The sequence below is a fragment of the Orussus abietinus genome, unplaced genomic scaffold (genome assembly GCF_000612105.2).
Source record: "Orussus abietinus isolate OABI.00-Male unplaced genomic scaffold, Oabi_2.0 scaffold3, whole genome shotgun sequence".
NCBI classification, from domain to species: Eukaryota; Metazoa; Arthropoda; class Insecta; order Hymenoptera; family Orussidae; genus Orussus; species Orussus abietinus.
This window is the reverse complement of record NW_019395984.1, coordinates 863,106-888,498: the sequence shown is the minus strand read 5'-3', so window position 1 is coordinate 888,498 and position 25,393 is coordinate 863,106. Positions and strand designations below refer to the sequence as shown.

General features: G+C 49.9%; 1 protein-coding gene across 1 annotated transcript; it reads right to left on the bottom strand.

Annotated features, from left to right (window-relative positions):
- Window positions 1–32: 32 nt before the first annotated feature.
- LOC105699173 (calpain-C) lies at window positions 33–23,792 on the bottom strand. The gene is made up of 16 exons (XM_012423973.2): window positions 23,622–23,792; window positions 17,019–17,162; window positions 15,926–15,995; window positions 11,122–11,407; window positions 4,046–4,226; window positions 3,836–3,910; window positions 2,883–3,052; window positions 2,630–2,802; window positions 2,085–2,179; window positions 1,793–2,025; window positions 1,560–1,729; window positions 940–998; window positions 712–859; window positions 526–642; window positions 394–452; window positions 33–305 (listed from the first exon to the last, which is right to left on the bottom strand). The coding sequence occupies exons 1-16, from the start codon at window positions 23,628–23,630 to the stop codon at window positions 279–281; spliced, it is 2,016 nt and encodes a 671-aa protein (XP_012279396.1). The 5' UTR covers window positions 23,631–23,792; the 3' UTR covers window positions 33–278.
- Between the last annotated feature and the right edge of the window lie 1,601 nt (window positions 23,793–25,393).

Below are 25,393 nucleotides of genomic sequence, written 5' to 3'. Positions count from 1 at the left end.
CAGACAAGTTGCCCCGCAGTTTGCAAAGTGAATATAGAAAATAAACTTAACTTTATTATCCAGTTCGATTTCTCGCCTATAGATACATGGGTCTTATTATACATAATATCTCGACTGCCAATCGTAACGTGAGAAGTAACGGCACTATTATACAATTAATGGGACGGGCGCGAATACTCGTTAATATGGCCAGCGTTCCTACTTCCGTCTCCTCGCAGCGTCGTCATTAGAAAATTATTTACAATCCATTAAGGTACAAGAACCGGGCCGAGCAGGTCTTAGCACATCAACGACGACCGCAGCCACTGGAAAAGAAAAAAGAAATCGACGTTTCCAGATTACTTCGCGGGTTCAATTTCCCGATCTTCGTCACGACTTCCGATAACAACGTACCTCCGACAGACTCAGTTTAATCGACCCGTTCTGCAGCGGGTCCTTGCTCTCGAAAATCCCTATAATTCAAAAGATACATTTAACATATGACCGGGAATTAATAATTGAATGCCCACGAGATCGGATTTTTACCGAAGGCGTTGCTGAGGTGGAGAATAGCCGAGACGAAGTCGCCGAATCTCAGGGTGCCGTCCTTCCTCATGTATCGCAGAATAAGGATCGACAGGATGTCCATGTTGAGCTGAAAGCCTGAAGAGTCGATTTTTTAGTCTACGTAAGGACCTTCCTCGGGCATGGTTCGACGTCTTTACGACTTACCGACTTCGAGAAGAGCGTCTCGCAGCCTCTCAGCCTTGAGGATACCGGTTTTCTCCTTGTTGTGATTTTTGAACGCAGCTTGCCAATACCTGAGGCTGCACATCAGATCCTTGAAGTCGTTAAACTTTAGCCTGCCGCTTCCCGAGCTCTATTTCGAGGTTTTGTTAAGGCAAAGGCACCGAAAACCCCGGGGAAGAAGGAAACTCTTAAGTCGCCCAAAAAGGATACGTCCATTGTCAGGACTACTTGTCTACAGACTTCCATACAGGCGCAACTTTTGATGTAGTCTGAAAAAGAGTAATTCATGGTCGGTACTTACCTCTACACGGTCAAAAATGTTTTGATACTTCAAACACATTTGAATATAAATGTATACTAAAACCAGAAACAGGTTATCGAAATGAAATCGGAACAAGTGTGGGCTGAATTATGAGCAACCCCGAATTTCTAAAAGAGCGGTCTAACCGCATATGAAATTTTTTTGAAACGCTTTTGCATACACATGTATATTTAACAAACAGAATGAGGGTATAAGGAAGGTCCTGACATCCATAAGATTTCAATTATTTCGTGGGTGTCAGGACCTTCTTCGTAGTCTCCACGTTCACGCTGACAAGTCAGAAACGATTCGGTACACCCAGTTAAGAAAATGCCCCTAAATTCCTCTCATATCTCACTTTCATCCCCTTAACCCTTTGCACTCCCAATTATTGAGATGTCGATACCTGATGCCGAGTCTCACTGAACAAAGGAGTGGAAAGGGTTAATATACATACGTATTCGAAAGCGTTGAAGGTACCAAAGAATTTTTTTTTTTAACAGCGCACGGTACCAAGATGAAAAACTACCATTAGGAAGGCAGGCTTCCAGGAGTTCCTGGAGTTCGAAAGCATTAACGGTCTTGTGCTCGTCGGCCAGCTGGAGGAAGACGGCCTCGTACTGGGAGAACCCTTTGCCTTCCAACGCGGGAGCCTTGACGATGGCCGACTTCATCAATGTCGGAGGCGTGTCCAGCAACCTGGGTACGAGGTAAATCCGCTAAGTCCCTTCTAGTCCGATAACCAGACTCCCAGTCACTCACTTCAGTTTCAGAGGCATGCTGCTGTACACCCTGAGGGTGAAGCTGGTCTCCTGGGTGGGCTCGAAGGTGGTGGGCACCAGGAGGTAGCCACCCTGTTCCAGCTGACACCTGTGGCTGACCTGCCGGCTGTTCGTATACTGCGAATTCACCAGTGACTTATTCTTCTTAAAGAACAGCTTGTTTATGGACTCGGTGCTGTTCTTCGGCAGCGTGTAGGCGGTGAAGCCGATGACCTACGAGCAGGGTCGTCATTAATCCCCGATCACCGGTGCCGGTTCGCCGCGAGCTTTACCTTGGGCTCCATGATGGAGTGCTGGTTCAGGGACACGATCACCTCCTCCATCTCGCTGAGTATGAGGTGAAGCTGCGGGTTTATGTGAAACGTGTCTGGAAATTTCAGAATCGCTCCTTCACTCGCTGCTGATAGGTATCCTCGCGCGCTGTCGGGCCCCCTTAAGATGATGTGAAAGTGGTATCTGAGGGGTCGTTCGTTCGTCAAACTTTTCTCCGAACTGGGCGTACCGAATCGTTTCAAACTTTACAACGTGAATGCTGAGGCTGTAAGGAAAGTCCTGACACCCATGAAATTACAATTACCATAAAAAATTTCATCCATAAAAAATTTCTTAAAGACCTATAAACAAGTCTTTTAATAATTGAAATTTCACGGGTATCAGGACCTTCCTTGTAGCCTCCGTATTCACCTTGTAAAGTTTGAAACGATTCGGTACACCCAGTTAGGAGAAAAATTTTACAAATGTTTGACATTTGGTGTATGTACATGACACTCTCATAACACCTTAAGGGGTCGACACGGAAGAGAGTACAATATAGAACCTTGATTGTTTCGACACCCTCCGGCGGTGACGCCTCTCCTCCAGCTGCCCTGGTAGAGCTTCATCTGCCAGGTGTGCTTGCTGTGTAGGGACGGCTCGTCCCTCGAGGTCTCGGCGTCCAGGTGGACCACCTCGAGGTACGTGAAGGTCTTGACGAAGTCCGAATACGAGATCCTGAAGAGCGAGGGATGGTAAGTCCGCGAGGTACCCACCTTCTGGTCCCATATCTTCGTTATCATTTTTAGATGGCTCACCAGAACTCCCCATCGGCCATGTTCCTTACAGCGAGTCGATCCCTCTCAACAGGAGGAACCTCGTCCCATTCGAGGCTTCCCCTTGCCCAGGCACCGACGTACTCGCCCCCAGGACCGAGGGGGTTCCTCAGCTTCACCAGCTGCACCGCCTCGCCGCCGAAGGTCTCCACCTATAATTAGAATTATAATTAGAATTTTTCACCGCCAAATATAAGAATTCGACTTAAAAAATTTGATACTCCGCCCGGTGTATTTTAGCTCATGCGACGAGTCCAATACTTCGACTTGTTAAACTCGAGTTATTCTTATTGTAACTCTAGTTAGTGGAAACTAATGCGAGTTACGAAGGTGGGAGCGAGATGAGTTAAGCCGACTTACCCTTTCCGACACGAATCGAGTTAGACGCGTGTTGGTGGCCATCCAACAAAACATTGTAACATGCGTTTCAATAGCTCTGTTCACCGTATACGACCTGCGTACAGCGTGAAGAATGCCATTGAAACGCATGTTATGCTTTGTCCGAGGGGTTGTTCACTCAGGAAATCATGGATGTTAATACCCGAAGTTACGTGGAAATCGCAATTAGAAATCACCTCAGAGCATCCTGACAATTTTAAATCGCCGATCGTCGTTACCGAATCGCATTGTTGTTTATCATATGAAATCGAAGACAATCGGTTTTAAAAGAAGGAAATGGTTCCCATTGATCTCCGAGTGAATAGTCCCTCGGTCTTGTGCAATCCGTCACGTGTCGGGCGGTTTGAATCGGCCATAACTCGCCACAGATTCGTCTCGCCAGGTCGAATACATTTAGTACGCGTTCCCTCTTCCTTGACCAATCGAGACTAGAATCGACAAGGTATTCGATTTCGAATAACTCGTGCTGCCAAAGTGTAGGACTCGCCGGATAGCTTGTACTTAATACTTAATCCTCAAGGTAGGAAGCCACTCACTCGTTCTATGGCGTACAGCCTGTAATTGATTCCCATCTGGATGCCGTTCGCCAGCTTCTCGGTGCTGGCCCGGATCTGCAAAGGGACGACATATTAACGTCTTAGAGGAGTTACGAGTCGACCTTGTCGAAGACGAAGACTTCGTCCTCGAGACTTTGGGGGCAGCCAGGAGGCGGTGCCTCCCGTCACGCGAGGTCGAGGCCGTCTCACCTGTTGGCTGTTGTTAACCGTGCAGGTGATAAGCGAGGTCATGTCTAAGAGCTTCGCCAGGGCTCTGCCGCAACCCGTGGGATCCTGCCGGATGGCTATGCTCTCGGTGATGCCTCCCGTCAGGTCGGACAGGCCGTCCAACAGAGTGCCGTACTTCAGGGCCTCGTACGAGCCGTGCAACCTGGAAGCATCGAGGAACGTTAATGACAAAAGGCCCCGTCTGCATGAATCTAGGAATAAATATCGATTGAGAATAAAACAACGAGAATAAAACAACAAAAGAACCCGACTGGATGTATCTAGGAGTAAATGCCGATTGGGGATAAAGCTAGATTCTAGACGATCCTAAGGCGTTACGAAAGGGTCATTCTGTGTATATCAAAACGTCAAAGTGTATTGTGACATGGTGGATTTTGGGCCACCAGTCACATTAATTTCCGAGGGCCGTTTAGCCGTTTTTCGGGATGTAGGGGCACGTTCACCTGTTAAACGATATCGTTCGGTGATGAACGTTCTTCATTGCTTACATATATGGTTTCTAAGGACATAACAATTGCAAATGACTACAACACCAGGACACGTGAGTTAGCAACGAAAGATGGCCGTCCCCCGTTCCTTTCCTTTACGGCTTGAGCTTTTTCCACGCAGAGGTACGCTCCAACCCTTTCTTTTTAGACCCATGCCCGACCGTAACGTTCATCAACGAGGAGGATCACCTCGTGTTCTCCCTGTCCCTGGGAATGCGACTTGGTCGGTCTCACGGTGTGATAATGCTTAACGGTTCATTCGGCGTAGATTAGCCGGCGCATGTCCGTGTGGGTCGTGTAGTTCCCCGGGTCCGGAAACGGCATCCGTGACGAATCACCTCCGTTACGCCAAGGCACTTCCCCTGTCGGATCACGGCCTCTCAAAATCGGAGGAAACCGAGAGAGAAAGAGCTTCCGGGAAATCGGCCACTTTCCCTGGGATCCAACCGCGACCTCAAGAAAGTGCGATTAGGCACGTGATACGATTTGTTAATTCCGCGATTGGATGCGACCGATCGCTGGGAACGTCCGAGGAGGCTTTCCCTCGGTGGAACGTCGCCCCTGGAAAGTGCGGACTCTTCGCGTAGTTCTTCACGTGGGTGTCGATGGAGATCATCATGTAGGTGGTCACGGACCTCGTGTAGCTCTTTATGGAGCTTTTCATGTAATCTTTCACGCAATTCTTCCATGGGTCTCTTAATAAAGCTTTTCATGTAATTCATCGAAGATCTCTTCACGTAATTCTTCATGAAGCTCTTCGTGTACCTCCTCAGCTCTTTTGAGGGAGGAGCTCTCTCGCCACCCCGAAGAGCGCTCGAGACCGCGAAAAATTAATGCCACCACCTCGAATGGAGGTCGAGGGGACTTCCATCCACTTTCCCCGACCTCCCGGTTGGTGGGACTTCGGCTTAGTAATTCGCAGGGAACGTGTAAGGTCGAGGATGGCATCCTCCGAGCCTGGCATTATCCTCGTATCCAGGCGAGGCCGTGCTCGAGGAAACTCTAATTCCCGTGAAATCGACGTCGATGGGTCTTCTCTCTATCCGACCTCCTTATTCCTCCGAGGTCAGGACCTCGATCAGAGAGAGGAAGAGGTACACCGCGGTATTCATGGAATCTGGAAAGGAATGGAGGCTCGGTTCGATTTGCCGCGAGCTCGGGATGATGTATAGCCTCCTGAACTAGACTCGGATCCGCCGTGCCCCATTTCTAAGGGACACCATGACACCGCTCGACCTGGATGGGATCGGTTCCCACGTTTCTGGAAACGGCGGCTACTCACCTGGCGATATATCTTTGCAATACATTTCTGTAAACCGATCCGGACAGGTTTAATCGATCTCGGTCCTGTTCCCATATCCCGGAATTTTATAACATTTTCTTGTTAAGTTTCATTCAGACACGGTACATACTAAACATGCTAATTACGCGACACACCTTCAAATAAAATGATTAGCATACATTATAAATTTAGGGCAAAAGTGATATTTTCAGCTGATTTTCCAGGAGAATTTCTCGAAATTATAACGCGATGTTATAAAATTATACATTTCTTTAGTAACTCATAATCTTGTGTACTAGTTCACTTTTAAGACTGCATATTTATAATTTTATTAATACTCCCACCCACGTGTTTTCGCCAAAGCGCGAAAAGTGCATCCCGCGGACTCCGACAAGTGCAACTGCATCTTCACTGTTGATCGCAACTAGCGTAGCTACCTTTATACGCTACTTCCCCTTCTTTCAGTCTGGTCCATTCCACCTACACCCACCCACGTGTTCCCGTCAAAGTGCAAAAAGTGCGTTTTACTACTACATCTTTGCTCTTGATAGCAACATATGTAGCTACCTTCATACGCTACTTCTTCTTTCAGACAGGTCCATTCCACCTACTCCCACTCTGGTGTCCCAGTAAAAGCGTGAAAAGTGCATCTCACGGACCCTGAAGAACGAGGCCTCGAGTTGGTCATCGGCACTGCGATCCCCACATTATGCAAATACGAGGAAGTCTGTGGTCAGGGAGGAGTAGCTCGTGGAATCCGCGGTGACATCGCCGACTCATAGTCCGCATTACGTCTTCAGGGTCCGGCGGCGCCCTGGAGGGGGCCGGGACACCACGAAGAGGGTGTGCGTGGACCCACACTGGCCAAGAGTGGTCGGCGGTGCACTGACCTCCGGATCCAACGACGTCGGGCAACCGGGAGACTACTTACCGAGTGAAAGTACACGCCCGTCGATATACCCGCGAGTTACGTCGATACGCGGTATCGCGACACGTGGGTCCGTGCACGCGTGTGCGCCCGCCCGGGGCAGCACCGGCAGTTAGACGCGTGGAACAGGATGTGGGAAAAAAAGAAAAAAAAAGAAAACGGAGAAAAATGAGAAAAATCGATGTAAACCAGAAACGAGGAAGGGGGTCGGGCGTTCCGCAACCGCGGGGGACCCGCGTCGTGAAAAACCGACGGAGGGAAGTGAATCGGCGCGAAAGATCAGTCAGGGGGAATAAAAAGGCGGCCGCGGTGAAAGGGAATAAAGTCCTCGCATTTGCGATATGCAGGGTGTTTACAAAATGGACACGGCTTACCCAACGGTATCCTTCTCGAAAGTGAAGTCGGAAAGTCTTGTATTATTTTTTTTCTCCCCCACGATGCATCGTTCACCTGTGATAATTAATTCATAAACTGCCGAAGAGCCGAACGCGCCTCGAAGAGGACGCTATAAATTATCTCACCCCACTCTGTAGAGCAGCAGAGGACTATTTTTTAAGAAATTATTACAGTACAAATCATGTACCATTGCGAAAAATTGTACAGGACTTTCGGACACCGTTTTTAACGATAATAAAAAAAGGTGTGTTGCGTCTACTTGGGAAATATCAGATATGGCTATTTTTTAATAAATGATCTCAGGGCAAACAATGCACCATAGAAGACAATTGTACAGGACCTTCCGACTCCATTGTCAACAGGAATAGAGAAGGTGTCCTGCTCTCACGCCGTAAGTAGCAGAGCAAGGTTGATTCCCGATGCCTTAAATCGATGGTAATAAATGATTACAGGTAAACCGTGCACCGTAGGAAAAATTGTACAGGATTGGCTTAAGTTGTCGAGAAGGATAGCCGTATATAAGCCGTTCGCGATTTCTGCATCACCCTGTATTTATCGAGCGACGAATCGGGCCTCGATTGTCTTCGAGGAGCTCTTCAGGACGAGGAGGAGTCGTGACCGGCCTGAAGGATGCCCCGAGGAAATGGGATTCAATTTCCTCCCTTCGAGGGGCGAAGGGGAGGTCCATGTACGAGCCGACGAAGGAGGCGAACAAAGCGACCGAGGAGAAATCCCGCGATGGCCACCGTCAGATGCCGATCATCCCGCGTGGATGAGACGCACGTCCACCGCGGTGTTTTCTAATGGAAATCGGCGCCGCGACGTGCATACGCTAGCGTCGAGCTTTCTACCCGGTGTAGAAGGTTTACGATGCACCGTCCAAGCGTTATGGGGCTACCGGTGGACGTTAAAAAAGGGGGGAAAGAAAAAAAGGAAACTAAGCCCGGCTGCGAGAGACACCTGATATCGAGTGGAGTTGCTGCGCAGCGACGAGGCAGCAATTAGGGAGACATGGAATTCGCGACGTACGTGACAGGTAGATGCAATCGACGCGGGATTAATAATCAATGGAGATGCCAGGAAAGAAGCTACTGGTAGCCATTAAACAAGAAGGAAAAAAAAAAAAGAAAAAGGAAACTAATCCCGGCACCGCAAGACGTCTGATATCAGAGTTCCCCCGTGCAGCGACGGAGTAGTCATTCGGGAGGCACGCGCCGGAAGTGACGAGGAGGTGCAATCGACGCGGGATTAATGATTAATGAGAATGCCAGGGAAGCGCTATTAATACCCGCAAAAAGACCTGAGAGATACAAGTTAAACCCGACTTCGTGACACCTGATATCAGGCGGATTTCCTGGACAGGGACGAAGCGGGAATCCGGGAGGCACGCGCGAAATACGCGCCGGAAGTGACGAGGAGGCTGATTAAGACTAACGATTAATAATCAATGACGATGCCAGGAGGCGAATCGCATGTCGGGACCGGAAGGAGGGCCGAAGCGACGCAGTCCCCGCAATTACTCGTCAGTCCCTCCCGGTCAGGAACGCGACTTAACCGTCGAGGAATGGACATCCGCGATGGGTTTCGAGATTCCAAGCCGCGGGTGGGACGTCGCCGATCGCCCTTGAATCCGGTTCCGGAGTCCCGAGAAAGTATACCCAGGTAGAGAAAGACGAACTTAGTCATCGGCCGGTCGGAAAAGGAATCTCCGATGGGGCCTCGTCAAGAGAGACGTCAGCTGTTCGCGACCCGCTCCAGCGACTCCACCCCGAGGCCCGAGGAGACGCTCCGCGATGGCAGAGCTCGCATTAAAACCGCCGGACGGCATAATAGAGATCTTAAAACGCGGCCTTAACGCCGGTAATTGCTCCGGTTTACCGGCTCTTTTTATGCGTCCCTATCGGCGGCCGCGGCGTTTTTTATCGCCGCGTCGCCCAGCGGACTAACTCCTCCGCAAGCGAACCCTCCCGGGGTAACCCGATGACACCGTTGCGCGTATCTCTCGACTAATCTCCCAACTAATTAAATGGAAATTAATAAGGTAAAGGGGGTGAATCGCGCGCCCCCGCACACGGAGAATCGGGCCATCGGTGTCACGGAGGTGCATCCATTAATATGTAACAGCGAAAGAAATATGGCGGGCCTCGCGTGCCGAGGCGACCGCGGTGAATGAAGAGGAGCTTATTGCTCGTTAAGATTAGTCACGTCGTTGCCGAGGACGTGTGTAAGGCGTTCACGCACAACGGGGCGAGGCACGGGTGTGCGTACGGTTACGCACCTCCGCACTCGTAAAGGCGTCGACGTGCGTCGCGGCGGTTTTACCGCGCGGTCCCATTCGCGAACCGTAGCCCAAGCGACGCGCGATTTCCAACACGCGACCCCTGCGAATCGCGTCCGGAATTATGCAACCAGGTCTAGAGGTGATATGAAAGCGTCATATACATATCAATACGTGACAACAATTATAAAACTTTGTCCAAGCTGGGTGCATCGAATTATCTGAAACTTTAACGCGTGATCATGGAGGCCCTACGGAACAATGCGATATTCGAGAAATGTAATTTTTCACAGAAAAAAAATGTGATTTTTATTCTAGTCTCGCCGTTTTAATTACGTTACGTTACGTTAAAAACGGCAGGAACTTATTGCCCACGGGCCAAGGGGAAGAGTCTTCCTCTTCCCTGAAGACTCCCAACGAGACCTGGCGGACCTGGAGGTCTCCCCCGCTCTGACATTTCGATTCCGTCGCGGCCATTCCGTCCCTGGGACTTCGCTATAGGTGGATCGACGTATCCCCCCCGGCCAGCAGGTCCCTCTTCAAGGTCGAGCCTCGGCGGTCCTTTGCAGGCTGTCTTCGAGGTCCTCCGCGATCGAGTCCTCCCTTCGGTCGCGCACCATTGGGGGGGAGGGGGGGACTCACCTTGGTTTTTCGAGAGCAACGCCCAGGGTTTACGAGCTCACCTCGGGCGGTTCGACAGCCTCGCGAAAGCAAGAAGAAGATGNGGGGGGGGGGCAAAAGGAAAACGACGATGTGGAGGCGACCGAGGCCGGGCGCGGAAGGGGGGACGGGGGGCGATCGGGGCAAGAAAACGCCCTCTTCCTCCACCGAGGGACTCTCCCTCGAGAGATCCTGGAGAGAGAGGGAGAGACCATCCTCGAGGAGTCGGATTCGGCCGGTCCCTCTGAGGCTCCCCGAGGAGGCGCAGCCAGAAAAAGAGCAGCTCGGACGAGTGGTACCACCGGTCCCCCTCCTCGTGGCAAGGTCATTGCACGCTCGGTGCACTCGATGCACCGACGTAGGCGCCGCCAGGATAATCCGAGGCGAGCCGCGTGCGCCGCGTGCACCGCGGCGCACACCCACGCACTCGAGGATTTAAAGCCCCCTGGGGCCCCCTGTACTCACTTCGCGTATGTCTTCCTCAGGGCCGGCCAGAAGGCACAGAACCGACGGGGGTATTCACTCAGGAAATCGTGACTTTTAACGCTTGAAATCCCGTCCAAATCGGCTGGATATCGCAACCGGAATCACCGGTAATCGATGGAAATCGTCGAGATAATGTCGCAATTTTAAGACCGAAAGTCACGTGTTACCGAATCGCATTGTCGTTTATCGTATGACCTCAAAGGCAATTGGCCCTCGAGGAAGGATAAAAAAAATATTTATAAAACTTTTCTCTAAACTGGGTGCACCGAATTATTTGAAACTTCATCGCGAGATTACGAAAGGCCCTAAGGAAGAACGCGATGCTGGTGAAATTTAATTTTTCGGAAAAAAAAAAAAAACAATGCTAAAGGCGCCCGACGTTTGGTCCAATATTGCCTGCACGGTCAGGCGAATTTCGCCCGTATGTCGAAATGGTTCCGTGTTCAAAAGGTCAAACTAACGAAAATTTCTTTTCTACTACCCGCGCGATTTACATTTCCCTAGGTGCGTTCCACTCACTTTGCGTACGCCTTCTCCAGCAGGGCCGGCCAAAACTGATCGGTGTGAGGACTCTGGATGAAGGCGAGACGCCCGTGGACGGCGGGCAGTCGGTCGTCCACCAGGACCTCTACCCAGGCACCGCACCACCATAACCGGAACCTGAAGACCCCCGCGTACTCGGACGTCCCCGAAGAGCCGGTCGGCTCACCGGTATTTCCGAAACCCTGGTCAGCAGGCACAACCCGGTAGAAGAGGCCCTTGCTCAGGTGCAACACCCCCAGACAAGACACCAGCCACTTGTCACCTGGAAGAAAAGGGGCGACGTAGAATAAATCCATGAATTTTCTCCGCGTATAGTACGATTTAGGTTTATTTTTTTTTTTTAAGTAGAAATGCGCGGGTGTGCGTAGCAACCAAAGATGGCGGCTACGGCCCACGTCACGAGGTCCAGTCCTTTCGTCTGACGTCTCACTTTATAGCCCATCCGTTTCTTCTCGGATCGACGTCGGGACGCGAAGGTAACCTGGAAGAACGCGGCGCTCTTCGGCGACTAAGGCCAAGTCCTTTCAGGCTGTTCTTCGGCATCGACTCTCTTCCTTTCCCACCTTGAAGGCCTTTCCGGCCTTTTTAGCGTTTAGCCGGGAACCGGTCCGGCGAATTCGCGAGCAGCTCGCTCGCTCGCTCGTACCCCGCGACTTATAGCGAGACAATTCCGCGCTCCTAACCGCGAGATCCACTTTCGCTGCGCGCGGAGTCGCGACGAATCTCGTGAGATTTCGACTGGAATATATATTTTTTTCCAGTTTTTCCTTCGTCAGTTTTCTTCAGCAGTTTGGCTTCAAATACAACCCTCCCTCAGTTTACGCGGTAAATAGTGACGTCATTTATTTTAACCCTTCTCTTTTCCTTTTTTTTTTTTCTTTATTTTTTATTATAGCTATTCGAAATAAATATGTATTCCTAAACGTACTACTAGTGTTTATCTCCAATATATTTTCTTTTCTTACCGATAGGACTTTATTTACGCGATTTTCATTCGTGCAAAACCAATCCTCGTGGAACGGATACTCCGCGTAAATTGAGAGACACCTGTACGCGTTTTCCGTATTAAATATCCGAAAAATGTACATTTCGTACATATATGTATATACACTCTACGCGATTCCGCCGCACTGCGTGAATTGTTCAGTTCCGGTGCCGATGCGACGCCGCAGATTCGAGACACGCGTGTGCATCGGGCGTGCAGCTCGCAGGGTCACACAGAGCGCGTCGCGTCCCCGCGTCGAGAATGGCGGACCGATCGGGAAGGCGTTTAACCGCGTTTCTCGTTCCCGCCAGAATGCCAATTGTTGTATCATGCTCGACGCGTGGTCACGCCGCGCTCGGTATGACCACCCGACGCGCTCAGTGTGACTACGGCCTAACGGGTCCGCGACCGGCGTTAAGTCCATCCGGCCGGTGTCGCCTAGAGTTCACGTTGCAACGAGAGCCGAGGTGCACTTTCACCGACGCGTACGCTCGTTACGCGACCGGGAAGGGGTACTTTAAGATCTCTGCTAGATCGTTACGGAGAGATAAATCAGCCCGCTGATCCCGCCGTTTCCCCGTTCAACGAGAGCCCCGCGCTATCAGCCATTTCCGCGCGACGAGCACATGACGATACCGCTTCTTTTCTTTTTAATTTCTTTTTTCCTTCCGTCTCGCCACTAATTCCGCTCCTTTTAATTTCTTTTCATGTTTAACACCGATTAACGGCGGTCCTGCGTGACTCCGTGTTCCGGCATTCCCTTTGGGAATTACCCTACCGAGGAAAACGCCTCGGCGGAACAAAAGAGCCGCCCAGTCGGGAGACGCGAAGCGCGGTTCCGTCGCGGCGCTTATTTCGGCCCCGCGAGACGGTCGCTCGAAATTCCGCGCCAACCGGGCACGTCTGGGAAACGAAACCGTGACGTTTTCTTTTTTCTTCTTTTTCTTTTTTTTTTATCCTCTTAACAGCGAACCGGAGATTCCTCGGAAACCGCGGACCAGGCGACGAGGACTCGTGCGTAACGGTTCCGTTAGCGCGGCGCGTTCCGCTCGCTCACGGCCGCACGCGATGATGACACGGAATAATTCGCGGCGACCCACATTGCGAGGGCAAATTTTTCCACCGAGGAGAGAGAGAGAGAGAGAGAGGGAGAAAGGGACTTAGGGCTTGTTAAGGCAGCTCGACGCTCCGCATTTTTCCATGCACGCCGAGAGGAAATTCGGCGGATTGAACAAATTCATTCGTTCAGCTGTATTTTTGGTCAATGTAAAAAGAAAAAAAAAAAAAAAAGAAAAGAGAAAATCCTCTTTGTTGAGCGAACCGAATTTCGTTCACTAGGCCAAGCTCGTTTGCTTCGATTAATCTTAAGTCATTTTAGGAAGGATATTTCCGTCAGTAATTACAGGTGAATTTTCGATGGATTTTCGATGAAGAAATTGTAAATAATATATAAAAACATCTTTTTCTATTTCGTCGCAAGATGTTAATACATCCTCAATCTAATTCATGTTTTCCTCGCGTTTGCGCAGTTTTTAGGTTGAAGTCCGATTAACTAAAGCTAATTTGGCTGGTTGATCTAAACGGCGGTTTATGGAAATTAACCCACGGTTAAATTGTGGCGGAATGTGCAACTCATTTTAACCGAGGATTAGCTTTTTGACCGAGGTCGGTGGAACCGGGCATGAGAATCGTAAAGAGCGGCGGCGCTCTTCAGGGTATCTCGCTGCCGCAGGCGAAACCGGAAGCGGTTCCCTGGCCCGAGCTTTTCCGCGGACTCTCTCACGCGGCGGAAAGGTCGCGGGATTTTTATTCCGCATCGCCGTGACGATTTCGAGGTCGGCCGACCGTGAAGGGAACGCGCAGTGGCTACTCCCGTTCTACTCGGGTTCTTGGACGAGAGAAAGGCAAGGGAGCCGGTCTTCGTGTCCCCGGAGAAGTCGACGAAACTGACCTATCCCGCGAGAGGTGGACGGAAAAAGGGCAATCGCCCTTTTAACATGATATGAAAGTGTCATATATACTTAACCAAAAAGTAAAAATATTTATAAAATTTTTCTCCAAATTGGATGTACCGAATCATTTGAGACTTCATCTCGAGGCTATGGAGGTCCTAAGGAAGAACGCGATGTTCGTGAAATTTCATTTTTGAAAAAAAAAAATAATAGAGTGTATTTGTCTCGGACAGAAACGAAAAAACATTTTTTTTTGTTCAAAAAAAGAAATTTCACGTACATCGCGTTCTTCCTTAAGGCCTCCGTAATCTCGTGATGAAGTTTCAAATGATGCGGTACACTCAGTTTGGAGAAAAGTTTTACAAATATTATTACGCTTTGATACATAGAATGACCCTTTCATATCACCTTAATTCTCATTAAGGTAGGACGCATGTCAAACCTAGGCTTAAAGAGTGAAACAGTACCGAAAGTGGGCATATTTATGCAAGTTCGAAGTAGGGTTAAAATATCGCCTCGAATCGCCGATTGGCTCGACCAAGAAATTGAATTTAAACAGCACTACATACCCCAGCGTTTGCAAGTTCCGACGATACTAAAACCCAATGATGAATGTAAACGTGCGATGCAAAAACCGTGGCGCATAATTTATCACAAAAAAGGAAAAACCGAAGAAAAGAAACAGCGTTTCACTTTCCTTAAACGGACCTCTTTCGTAACATGCGAACCCACGCCTACAACCTACCCATAAGAGGCTCGCATCGAAAATCGAGGAAGGTAGGAAGGTGTAGGAGGACAGGTAAATGTGCCCCTCTTCGAGGTCGGGACCAAGGAAGGGTATCTTCGGCTTCCCGGCCCGAGACGCGAATCGCACCGGCTTGTAATTCCGAGGAATGTCGAGCCCGCGGCCAGAGGAACGCATCTGGTAATTAGTGCGATCCGCGAATCGGGCGCTTCCGGTTCCGGGTCGACCTCTAGGAGGCGAGGTCCCGTCTCCGGGGTTGCTGGCGGGCGGAGGGATCGAGGAAGAGAGGACGCGCCGGGAGTACGCAAAGCGTATCATTACGCGCTATCGCAGGAATTCCGCGCGAGCGTGCATAAGCCCGGAGTGGCCGAGGCTCTTGCTCTCCGGGGATAAAAAAAGGACAAAACCGGAACGACCCGTTCTGTTATAACCCCGCCTCTCTCGCTCTCTCTCGCTCCGGCTCTCTCGGGCCCCGTCGAGGCGCCTTTGACCAGCCTCGGACCGGACCCGAGAGGCTGGGATCGCGTCTTCCCAATGTATCTCCGCGAGACGGGCCGAACGGGACTCGCCTCTTCAGGGTCTTCGGCAGGATCAGGGAAACGTTCTAGGTAATGTGGTCCAGGAGTCCCTTCTTTCGGAATCTTCGGCGGGATTAGGGAAATGTCGAAGCTAAGTCGGTTGGAAGAAGTGGCATAGAGACTCGACTCTTCAGGGTCTTCATCAGGATTAAAAAAAAAACCACAATTCAGCTAATAAAAAATACAAATAAAAAATCCGCCCAGACCACGCCTGTCCCGAATTATTTCTCATTCCGAATCTCATTCCATCCGGCTTGAAAAAAGCGGTCCAGGGCTCGCATCCGGGACCACCGAGACCTTTCCTGGAGGGAAAGCGACCCGAACCGCATCTCCACGAGTCGTTACCCGCCTCGAATATAAAATCGATTGGTCGCGACCACGGAAGGCGTAAAATTCGCGTCAATTCCTTGATCAAAAGTCATCCATCACCGGGCAGCGAAGAGCGCTCCTCGCTTCGCGCATCGATTAAGGAGACGCTTAAACTCGTTTAGCCATTTTAGTACTTTCTGTTCGTGCTTACCCATTTTCCCGGGGACGACGTCGAACTGTGCAGGGGAGTCGCTGACGAAGATCGGCCGATTGCACAGCTCCTGGAATTAAGGGAGAGAGAGAGAGAGAGAGGTGATTAAAGGAGGGCCAATTAGATGCCGTCGTATCGGGATTATACGTCGAAATCGACTTCCGAGATCGTCGATCTCGTTTTCGGAAGAGAGCCCGACCATGGCTCGGTGCAGTTGCATCTGCACGGATTGCGTGACTCCCAGGTCAGTGACCAGGTCGCGCCTGGTCCCGCGTCATGGACCGGAGACGGGCCCGACGACGGCCCTCGTCGGGAGGCACTTCCGGGCGCGGATCGACGATCTCAGTACCTGGTGCGGCTTGACGTGTCTCAACGTCATCTAAAGTTATCCGATCTCTCCAACGTCACTCAGTCAATCCCGGAATATTTGAATAAGTTCGGACGCGGCCTGACCTATCCCAACGTCCCTCGGCGCGGCCTGATCCACCTCAACTTCATCCGGCGTGATCCGACCTACCCCAACGTGTTCCAGCGTGATCTTACCGATCTCCATAGACCTCATCGCGGCGTGGCCTGTCTCAATTAGTTCAGCATCTTTGGCCACTTCCACAGATTTTCTCGCAGCCAGACCTACCTCAACATCACTGATCAACAACATGACCTAACCTATCTCAACGAGTTCCAACGGCAGATTTACCGACTCCATCAGATTCCACCGCGGTCCGACCCACCTCAATGTCCCGCAGCATACCCTGACCCACCTCAACATCATTCGACATGACCCAGTGCAGGACATCCCGATTCTCGCGGGTCCGCCCGTCGCGGCCTTGCAGTGTGCATTATGCCGGCATTATGCCAGCATTATGCAGGCAACACCATGGCATGTAACGTCGTCGGCCTGTAGGTGGTTGGATCCAGTTACACCGCTACTTATCCCACGATAACACGCATCGAGGCCATTGTTCCCCAGCTCTCTCGCCTCCGGATCACGCAACGTCCGCGGCCTTATCCCAGGGATCGATCGATCGCCTCGATCCACGGGATCCTGCGTCTCTTCAGGGTCAAGGGGTCTAGACAAGGGCTGGGTGCTCACCTTCGGCCTCTTCCATTGGAACTGGAACGGCGGGGTCTGGTGGTAGAAGACCGAGGCCTGGGTCGCTGGGAACTCCGGGTCCTCCCAGAGCTCTCCTCGTTTCAAGCACGAACGCTTGATTCGTTCGTACTCGCTCATCGCGTCCTGGAAAAAAGGAAACAAAAAATAGGAAGGAGATTAAGGGGATGCCGAAGTCGGTTGAAACGATCGAATCGATTCCAGCGCCGTTCGGGTAATCGAATAAAAATAAAAAAATTGGACGGGGGGACGAACAAGTGAGATTATGCAAGTGAGGAGAAAATCGTTGCCTCAGGATTCCACGGGTCGGCCGATTTCATGGAAACTCTACGAAGACGTCGCCCACGGTTCACGCACACGCGCGTGTTCCCACGCGCAGAATATCGACGATCGCGATTAACGGCAAGGATGCCATCCGCGGTTACGAGGCGGCTCCTCGAGGTCGACGACACCTTGCGTCGGGATTTTTTCTCCTCTCAGGATGTAGTCCCACTGAGCGCGTCGGGCGTCGCACGAAGCGCGGCGCGTCGTCGCGTCGCGCAATTAACGCACCGAGTTAAGGGGAGCAAACCCTCTAGACACCCGAAAAAGGGTAATTTTTTACGAATTCTTTTAATGCTGATAAAATAATCGCATCATTTAAAAATTTTGACATTACTTTATTACAACTTTCAAGTGTTTAAAAACATTTTTGTTTAGACTTAAGCGCAGTTCTGATTGGTTTTTCACTCTCCACGCCTCGACGCGCCGCGTTCTATGTGTCGTCCGACGCACTTAATGGGACTGCGTCGTCAGGGGGAAGAAAATCGACGCCGTGTCTTTCGAAATCGGGTTTCTGCGTAAGCGTAACGGGGTCGGTACACACCGGGCCGCAACAATGGCGGAGAGATCAAGCGCGACGGGAGAAGGGCACCGATCGGCACCCTAATCACCTCCTCGGTACTTGGACACTCATTACCCCGGCTAATGCCTCGAGATCTCATTGGCATTCCAGGACAGAGCCCTGCCCTCCATTGTGCAGGGTCCTGCACCGAGACGGATGCACCTGCGGACCATGCAGCCTCCTGGACGGCGACTCTCTCCAAGAATTAAAATCTCGGTGTAAAAGAACTTTCCCACTAACCCCTTAAGGTTACACGAAAGTGGCATCCTAGGAGTTAACAATTCGACATTTATCTCTAAACCGAGTGTGCCAAATCGTTTGAAACTCTACCCTACGAATAGGGAGGCCGGAAGGAAAATCCCATCACCCATGAAATTTCATTTCTTAAAATATATTTATAAACATTTTCTAAATTTGTTCATTAAAAGAAAAGAAAGGAAAGAAAATGAGTTCGCGGTTTTCATGATTTTTTTTTCAGGGCCACTACACTCGCGAGAAAAACATTTCAAACGACACGGTGCAATTAAATAAAATTATTATAGATAAACAGCTGACCACTTCGATGCCACTTTCATATCACCTTAAACGGAAACCGGGTAATTTCCCGTAACGTCATTAAAATCATAAATCCGCACTTGGCACACGCAACCTGACACTCTGCCACATTTTCCCGCGGATAGTTGCGATTAATTACATCCGGCACCAATAGGAAAAAGTGTATCCACTTTTTCTGAAGCGAGACGTTCTTATTTTTCGTGTACCTGTATATGACGAGGTTGGATGAAAACGACCCAATTTCCGCTAAACGATTAAAAATTCCTACCTAGGGATCATGCTCGCCTCATCTTTTGCTCCACGGTCTGAGGCCTGTCGGGCAATAAGCAGAGACCAACCCCGAAGAGCCCGTCGAGGGTATACCGATTGCATTTTCTTTTTTTCTTAAATTTAACATAATATTACATTATAATGTTCTGTCATTTAAACCAGATGCTGAATGTGATATTACAGAGACAATGCGATTTTACTGCAATTTATCATGGCATCGAAATAACCGATGACCGCTTGAAATCGGGGATTGTTTGATACGAGAGAAACCGCAAGCAGAATGAGAGAAATCACTGGACATCTCTAGAAATCGCCAGAGCATTCCTAGAGAAGTTTTAATGCTGAACGTAACTTTCTACTGAATTACATTGTTTAACATATGAAATCGATGGCAATCGGGCCTCGAAGAAGGACATCGTTTTGTCTAATTTCCGAGTGGCGGCAGCCAATCTTCGAGATAAAACCCCGAAGAGGGTGAAAGGTGGTAAAACGTATTTTTACAAGTTCCGCAATATCTCTCAAACGCACATAGATAACGATTTTGTTTTTGCCAATAAAAAGTACCCATACAGATGCCTAAAGCCCAATTTCAGGATATCGCCCGAACCATATGATAATCGTGTCGCAGAACATTAGGAACGAAAGATAGCAAGTTCCCATCCCCTTTCGATCTCCACCGCGTAAGGATACTCTTCGGCCATCTCATCCTAGATGAATCCTTGGTCCAGCCTCGGCGGAAAGGATTCGCTCGGCTCAGCTCCTTGACTCGTCCCGTACCGGTCGGACTAGTTTCACGCTTGGTTTTCTGCGGCCTTGACAACAAACAACGCCGTCCAGAAGACCGCTAGTCGGCCGCTCTCCGAGTTTGAGATCCCCTTCGTCTAAAGGGTCCTCTATCAAGGACCTCCAGCCGCCTGATGTCCCCCTGCAGAATCGAATCCCGTCCTCGAACGATTCGTCAGGAAGCTCCTCGGGGTGCCATTCGTCGGGAAGTTCCTCGAGGTGCCAATCGTCAGGAAGCTTCTCGAGGTGCCATTCGTCAGGAAGCTCCTCGAGGTGCCAATCGTCAGAAATCTTCTCGAGGTGTCAATCGTCAGGAAGCTCCTCGAGGTGCTATTCGTCAGGAAGCTCCTCGAGGTGCCGCTCGAAGTCGGCGCGATCTCGCCTCGAATAGGAGATCCCGTTCCGGAAAGGACGGCGCCTCCTGGCTCGGCCTTTCCGCCGGGTGTCCGTGCCTGATTCGCAGGTTGCGTGCCAATCTCGCCGGTATTGGCCTTGAAGAGCCGAGAAAGCGATTCGCCCCTCGGAGGGACACAGCGTCGGAACGAGGAAACGGATCTGCCGAGCGGATCGCGACCGATCCCACCGTCCGTCGCGGATCCGCGCCGAGACTATCGCTCGGCTAGGCTCGGCTCCGATACGCTCGAGATACGGCCCCGGCCGATCAAACGCCCCGAAGAAAGAACAAGAAAGAATTATATACCGCCGCCAGGCCGATTACGAGTCGCTGCCGCGCGTGCCCAAGACTTTCTCCTTCTCGCCACGCACCTTGATTTGGAGCGCCGACCTCACCCGGCGAAATGGCGCACCTAAGCCTCCTTCGAGCGAGTGTCCAATTTGCGCATCCTCGCCGTCAAATTAATTCGCCCAGGCTTCTGAATGCATTTGGCGCGAAACTCTGCCGAGTTTCCTGATCGCCAACCCCGAGGAGGATCAAGGATTGCGGGAGTCCTGGAGGTACCTCAGGGCGAGATTATGAAAATCAGGGTGCTGAAGAGCCTCACTATTTTTTTTTGGTGCTGAAGAGCCTCACTATTTTTTTTTTGGTGCTGAAGAGCCTCACTATTTTTTTTTTAGTGCCGAAGAGCCCCACTATTATTTTTTTTGGTGCTGCAGAGCCTCACTATTATTTTTTTTTGTGTTGAAGAGCCTCACTATTATTTATTTTTGGTGCTGAAGAGCCTCACTATTATTTATTTTTGGTGCTGAAGAGCCTCACTAGTTTTTTCAACCCCTTCAAGTACGGGACTTGCTGGATTAACATGAAAGCGTTTCAGAGCCGAGCCCGTCACCGATGCATCCTAAGTGCATGTGCAATGCAAGGCGCTCTCCAGTAAATTGCATACATTTTCAGCAGACCCTGTCCGGACTGATCCCGTAAATCGTCCCTCCCCGTTCCCGATCGAGAGAGGGGAAATCGACTTTCTATGAAAGTCACCTGATTATCGTATGGAAACGCCGATACGTGGTGCTTCCTGGTGCAACGATCTTCAAGGCGGAACCCCGAAGAGCCGGGTCTACCCGATCTTTCTCTAAAATCGGTAAAATCCCCGCCGACCCAGAAAAGACGCGATGAATTATTCTATGGAAATGCCGACACGTGGTGGAAGTCGCTTCCTGGTGCAACGCTCTTCAAGGTGGAACCCCGAAGAGCCGGATCTATCCGATCCTTTCCTAAAATCGGTAAAATCCCCGCCGACCCAGAAAAGACGCCGACACGTGGTGGAAGTCGCTTCCTGGTGCAACGCTCTTCAAGGCGGAACCCCGAAGAGCCGGGTCTACCCGATCTTTCTCTAAAATCGGTAAAATCCCCGCCGACCCAGAAAAGACGCTATGAATTACACACGAGGTCTCGACGTCCCACTTAATCCCGCTTTAATTTCCTCCGTGCAATCGAGCAATTACGAGGTTTACGGGGCAGCGGGTCCGTTTCTTCAGCTCCCTCTTCGTCGTCGACGGTCCCGGTGGAAGCGAAACGGGCGCACTAACGAGAGAAGCGTACGTGTTGCAACGCTTCACGTAACGGCGTGTACACACCGTGGGCGAATTAATGAAAGTAAAAATGCCCCCCCAGGGCCGCGTAAGCATTGTCTTCGATTACGGAGTACTCTTTGCCGCCCACCATGGGATTGCGATAACCGAAGACATCGTAATGTCCGTTTTATCCCGCCGTCGAGGACCCGATGCCATGTTTATCTTGCGCACAGGTATGGCCTAATTGATTTCTGGCCGTAATGCAGGATTCGTTAAGGGAGAGACGAAGAAAAGGAAAGTTACGCACCGGTTCGTATGGAGGTATGGAGAGAAATAGTGAAAAATGTGAAAGAGGAATTTCTTGAAGATGGATATTCGTTAAGATGAATATACGAAAAGAGGAATATTCGTAACGATGAATATTCGTAACGATGAATATTCTTAACGATGAATATTCTTAACGATGAAAATTCTTAACGATGAATATTCGTGACAATAAATATTCGTGACAATAAATATTCGTAACGATGAATATTCGTAAAGATGAACGTTCATAAACATGAATATTAGAAAATATGAATGTTCGTAAAGATAAACATTCACGAAGGAACGAATCCTTGGAGCTAAAGATTCGTTAAACCGAAAATTAATTAAGATAAAAATTCGTGCAGCTGAACATTCATAAATACTGCCCTCACTTCGGTCCCCATTAGCATTACCCAACCCAAATAATCTCGAGTCGAGTTGGACTAAATTATAAACAAACGGACATTCCGGGCTCGGCATCCTTTGTCACTTGAGAAACACTCACCCGGGGCCCAAGGTCGAAGAAACGGGCCTCGGGACCTGTCGGACGTTCTCGTAGCGGTTTCACATTTTTCTCTAGAATTTTTAGTGAAATAAAGACGTTGCTCCATTCTCTAGGTTCCCTTTGCCGAATATTCCGGTTCCTTTTCGCGCGGCTTTTAGACGGCCCCGGAGGCTTCAGGAAGTTTATCCCTTTATATAAATCTAGAAGCTTCAAATTTTTCTTCAGAATTTTTAGTGAAATAAATTCATTGCTTATTTTTTTATGTTCCCTTAGCCGAATATTCCGAGTTATTTTCGCGTGACCTTTCGACGGGCCCTTAGATCCAAGAAGTTTTTCACATCATTTCATTATTGGAGGTTTCACATTTTTCTATAGAATTTTTCGTGAAATAAATTCGTTGCTAAATTTTCTAGATTCTCTTTGTTGAATATTCCGGGTCCTTTTCGCGCGGCCCTTCGACGGGCCCCGAGGTTCAGGAAGTCCTGGGAGGGGAGGGGGTAGGGGGCTGCCCAAAGGGGAGGACTCGGGAATCTCCGCGACTCTTCGGCTACCCGCTCGGCTATTCGCGAGCGAGCGCACGCGGTTTCTCCTCCACCGAAAGTAGAACTGCACCCGGCCCGAGCTCTCTCAAGCATCGTCGAAAAACGTAACGGCCATATGCGAGCCTAACCAAAGCTACTACCCAACTAAAAAAAAAAAAAATGAAGAGTCGCGCATCCCTTTTCATCCGTCCAGCCCGATGCATTTAAAACTGAAACGTCAGGAAAAGAGGACCCCTTCTACCTGTGCACCTGAGCTAGGGACCTTTGTTCTCGCCCAGGGAAAAAAATATATCTGGCGCAGAATTCAGCCAGGAGATGGAGGGTTGGATTCATAGTTTCCCTTGATAAAGAAAAGTTACATAAACCCACGTAACGTAAAGATGTTCAGAGAAGATAAAACGAAGTAGCCGCTTCCGCCCCTAGACCCTCTCCGGAAGTTCTTATCTAACAGTAACATCGTACATTGTCGCGAGAGAAATGCCTGAACCCAACCTCCCATTGAGAGAAAGAAGAATCTCCTGTAAGATTTTTACCATTTAACTTATCTCGTAAATTTAATGCCAAGGGACTTTTAACCGTAGTTGAATAGAATGTAGTTGAATAGAATTCTCGAAGCGGAAAGTACGTCTCCGCCTTACCCCTGGGTATTTGAATTCCTTCATTCTAAAAACAATTCATTTCTGAATGCTGTGGTTGGATTCAGGTGAAATGTATGGATCTGTAAGAAGGGGGGAGGATGAAAGGCGAAAATGTAAGAGAAAAAGACTTACGTTCACCATCCGTGTCCTCGTCCGTGTCCAGCGTTCCGGGGTTATCCGCGCACGACGAACGGGCTCCTCGAGGGCCTCACCTGGAGACCCTCCAGCTTGTTCCGCGCCTCCGCAACACTTTGCACTGGGCACGACACGTGTTCGAAAAATAATCCCACACGAACCGTACCATCCGCGCGCGGAAGTCGTACTGAGCGCGAGCGGGGGTTGATCGCACGCGAGACCCTCTTTCTTCCCCCACCACCGCTCCGCGCTGGCCCTGCCCCCACTCCTCCCCGTCACCGCGGGAATGCGAATGGCCACTGCCACGAGCGCCGCCGTGGAGGAAGGGACAAGTAAGAGGATTGAAACTTTTGCCCGGATTTTAATTAGCAATCAAATCGTTGATGAGATGGGATTTCTCGAAATTCAACCCCTAAGAGGGTGAAAAGGGGTAGAATGTTTTTTTTTACAAATTTCTCCTAGCACATATCCCGAGCGATGCCGCGATGGGCATGCTGAGATATGTTAATCTCGGATTGCTCTCGGTAGTAAAGTTTTTGTTTGTGGTGAAATGTGGGGGCGTCGGTTTGTTGTAGCCTACATGGTTCACAACGGTGAAAGCTGACATGCGATGCCGATGACGCCGCGGGGATCCTTGGAATGCTCGGGACGTTCCGTTCCGGAACTTTTTTTAGTCCACACTGGCGATTCTCTTCTCGCGAACGGTCGGCGAGAGTGACTTTGAATTTCATTCGAATCCGTGACGTAAGATTAATTTACCGATGGGAGTCGTTATTCTCCTGGTGTTCCTTTTTTATCCTAATACAGCGCTGTGGAATTAATAACTCTAGAACTGATATATATATATTTGATTTCTAATACCCGTTGAGGATGTACAAAAATATTTATACGAAAACAATGTGCGAGAATAGAAGTACTCATTTTTAAGTGGAGAAGTACGAGTGGAAGTGGGACTTTAGGAGTACTATGCATTGTCAGAGATGAGTTGAGAGATTGCTCACGGGCAGGATCGTGTGATCGCATCCTGTGCTGCCCTCTGGTTTCGTACGTTAGTTTTCACCGTTTTTTGCCCCCAAGGGCGGCGCAACGAATTTCTGATAGGAGCTCGCGTACTCCCGATGGCGGTACCATCTACCAGTCGCCGTTGGCGGTTCACGTACTCGTGATGGTAATACCATGCGGCAGTTGACGGTGGTGGCTTACCTACGCTTACCGATACGGCTCGCTTTTGATGGTAAGGGAAGAACACTCGTGACGCTCCATTTGACTTTATCTACTTATCTACTATTATTAAGTACATTGTTGCCTCGAAGTCGACGTGATGCGGAGCTTTGGGGCACGCGCGGTGTCGCGTACGGAACCCTCATGCAGCGAATCTGTGTGAGTGCAATCTCTCCTAGAAATCTTAGCGCGTCCCAACCATGGACGTAAGAATATATTCTTACGTCCATGAATGAAACCGAATGGTACCGCCATCTTTCAGAGATCGGGAGAAGTTTGAGGACAAGGTTGGGTAGAGATATGCTAGAAGGCACGAGTGCGATGCCACGGTAGGGTAAACTCCTCAGCGGTCGATAACATCGCTGTCTCTATCGTCCGCGTGTTACCTACAATCAATCTAAGATGGCGGCTTGGCTAGCAGTTTGAGGCGTCACGACAGAGATGGCGCGGCGCGGCGTGTCAATTCTCGGCACAACTTCCTCGCGCACCTCTTTGCGGTATTTACTATACGAAGAAATCGTGCCAGAGATCGACAAAGGTTTCACAAT

What these genes read in the sequence shown, in the direction of transcription:
- LOC105699173 (XM_012423973.2), bottom strand. An exon ending in TCCAATGGAAGAGGCCGAAG is followed by an intron (nt 15,996 to 17,018) that starts GTGAGCACCCAG and finishes CCTTAATTCCAG; the next exon opens with GAGCTGTGCAATCGGCCGAT. An exon ending in GGCTGTACGCCATAGAACGA is followed by an intron (nt 3,053 to 3,835) that starts GTGAGTGGCTTC and finishes TTCTAATTATAG; the next exon opens with GTGGAGACCTTCGGCGGCGA.